Source organism: Halyomorpha halys, unplaced genomic scaffold, assembly GCF_000696795.3.
Source record: "Halyomorpha halys isolate HHAL.00 unplaced genomic scaffold, Hhal_1.1 Scaffold17.1, whole genome shotgun sequence".
NCBI lineage: Eukaryota > Metazoa > Arthropoda > Insecta > Hemiptera > Pentatomidae > Halyomorpha > Halyomorpha halys.
The window spans coordinates 50,427-52,773 of NW_027112056.1; the positions used below are offsets into that span (position 1 = coordinate 50,427).

At 29.0% G+C, this 2,347-nt stretch overlaps 1 protein-coding gene across 15 annotated transcripts in view; it reads right to left on the reverse strand.

Moving 5' to 3' along the window:
* Positions 1–2,347, reverse strand: part of LOC106680323 (oxidation resistance protein 1) — an 867,959-nt gene that overhangs the window by 3,049 nt on the left and 862,563 nt on the right. For all 15 annotated transcript variants that reach the window (XM_067049996.1, XM_067049998.1, XM_067049995.1 and 12 more), the window contains one exon: positions 378–537. In XM_067049996.1, the coding sequence (XP_066906097.1) occupies positions 378–537 (160 nt within the window). The remainder of the gene's footprint in view (positions 1–377; positions 538–2,347) is intronic.

Below are 2,347 nucleotides of genomic sequence, written 5' to 3' on the forward strand. Positions count from 1 at the left end.
ATATAAATTTATTATGCAAAATAATGAGTCTGAATCATGAGAGAAAGTTTTCGTCATTGAATTTTTTAGGTTCAAAAAATTTTCTGATTTTTTCAAGTGCCCCAAGTTCTGGTGGATATCTTGATTATTATTACATAATGTGTATAAGTTACAGTCAGCTGACTGAGCAGATCAACTGATCACATGTATATAAAAAAATGTACCGAACCCAATAAAGCCAGTATGTTACAGCAGTTCACACGTGTTACATCTTATTCCTTCTTCTCTTTTTTCGACATTTGGCTTTCGCCGATACTTAACTGGTGCCGAAACCCGGGAACTTTAGATACTTAACTTATATATATATATTTATATAAAAATAAAACGTGATAACATACCCTCTGCTCTGGCAGGCAGGTGTCTGTAGAGCTGCTGCCTGTGTTCCTCGGACAATATCTCCGTGGTGCCAGAGAGCTCTGGAAGGAATGGCTCCAGGTCCAGCGAGGCTGCGCTGCTGGCATAGAGTGCCCGCCTCAGCTCCCCGCTCATTGACAGCACCTGATGAAAAAAGATGTCATTAGTAATTTATTAAAACATCACCTCTATCACACAACTAACAGCTAACATTTTTACAACATCGACAATCGTATTACAAGCCTTTCACAATGTGGTGATAGGATAAAACAAACAATTAACACTTAATCAAACAAATCCTCCATTCCAACAAACAAAATTAACAATACGACTAAAAAACAACATTAAATACTACTTTTCAAATATTCAATATGTTACCTGAGTCCAATTTAAATTGATTAAGCAAAAAAAAAAAATATCCTAAAGTAATGGAAAAATTATTACTCTTATAGTAACCCTCGAAGCTTTTAGAGAAATTAATTATGAGATAAATATAATTTTATATTATCGAAAAGATATTTTATAGATCCATTGTAAACATAATAAATAATTTATAAGACACACAAATAATTCAATTAATTTTTATTTGTGTAAAGTGTTTTTAAGGTGTATTTTTTCTTAAACAGTTTTGGTACTACAATATCATGTGAAAAGTTTTCTTCTAAAATCAGTTAAATCACATATGATTCAACAGCTATTGGAGGAAATCATTTCACCTCATGAAAATCTAAAACTAAACTTTTATGATGGACATATTACGTAAGACCTGTTCATTAGAAGAATTGAACTCACATATATATTAAGAAATGAACCAACATTTTTTTTTGTTTTCTTAGTTATATAAATATCTTTTTCATTTTGTGACAGAATAACAAGGTTTCATCTATATAGTAACATAGAAGAATGATGTATGCCTTGGGTTTATGTTGCAAAAAATCTTATTATAAAGAAGTGAAACAAGATATTTTCCATAAATTAATAATATTAAAAAACAAATTTTCAGGTCTCATTAATATTGTACTAAAACTTTGATATTTTTTTTTGTTTTAGAACTATTAGAATTAATTAAAGAATGAAATAATAAAATAAAAAAAAATAAATTCAAATTAAATGGGAGCTGGTGTATGAAATCTTTCAATATGGAAAAAAAATTGAAAAAGGCCTTCATAATATTTACATATTTAAAAATATAAATCTATCAATGAAAATAAAAAATATTCCAAGAATATTTATAAATGATATAAATATACCATTTTCCCAAAAATGGTATCCCAAGATAAAAAAATTATCTTTAAGCACTCAGTCTAAATCCCTTTGCCAACTTTTCTTTTAAGGACGAAACTTCGCAAATAGATTTCGCATTTTGAGAGAGAGAGGGGAAAGCACGAAACGACATACGTCCTATTTTAGTAACAAACAGCTTTTCCTTCTCTTTAAACTGTCTACATTTAAAAGCGAAGGTCACTTTGCAAGAATGCAGTCCTAAGAGATAATACTGCATTCGCCCTGAACAATATTCATCTTGTTCTATGAACACTTTCGCGCGCCCCTTTGAAACAAAATTAATTTTGGGACAAAATAATATTTTTTTTTAATATCGGCAAAATATATATATATAAAATTTAATTTTGAGAGAAAGGATAGTAACATAACGATTTAGATAATGACACAATAAATTAGGAAAACGTTTCTATTGATGGAAAAGAAAAACCTGATTATAAAAATCTATAGTGTTCTTCAACTTAGTAGTAAATTAAAAAGTCGTGTTCTAGTGAGTAACAACTGTTTAAACGGAACTCAAAATTCTGGAATGATTTTTTTTAAATTTAAAAGCTTATGAATCCAAAACGTGTATTAGTTATTTTAAAATAATTTAAAGAATGAACAACAAGGTAGTATAAATATTAGAAAAAATAGAGCTCTTGACTGGGAGGAAAATGGCGTTATTTAGCAG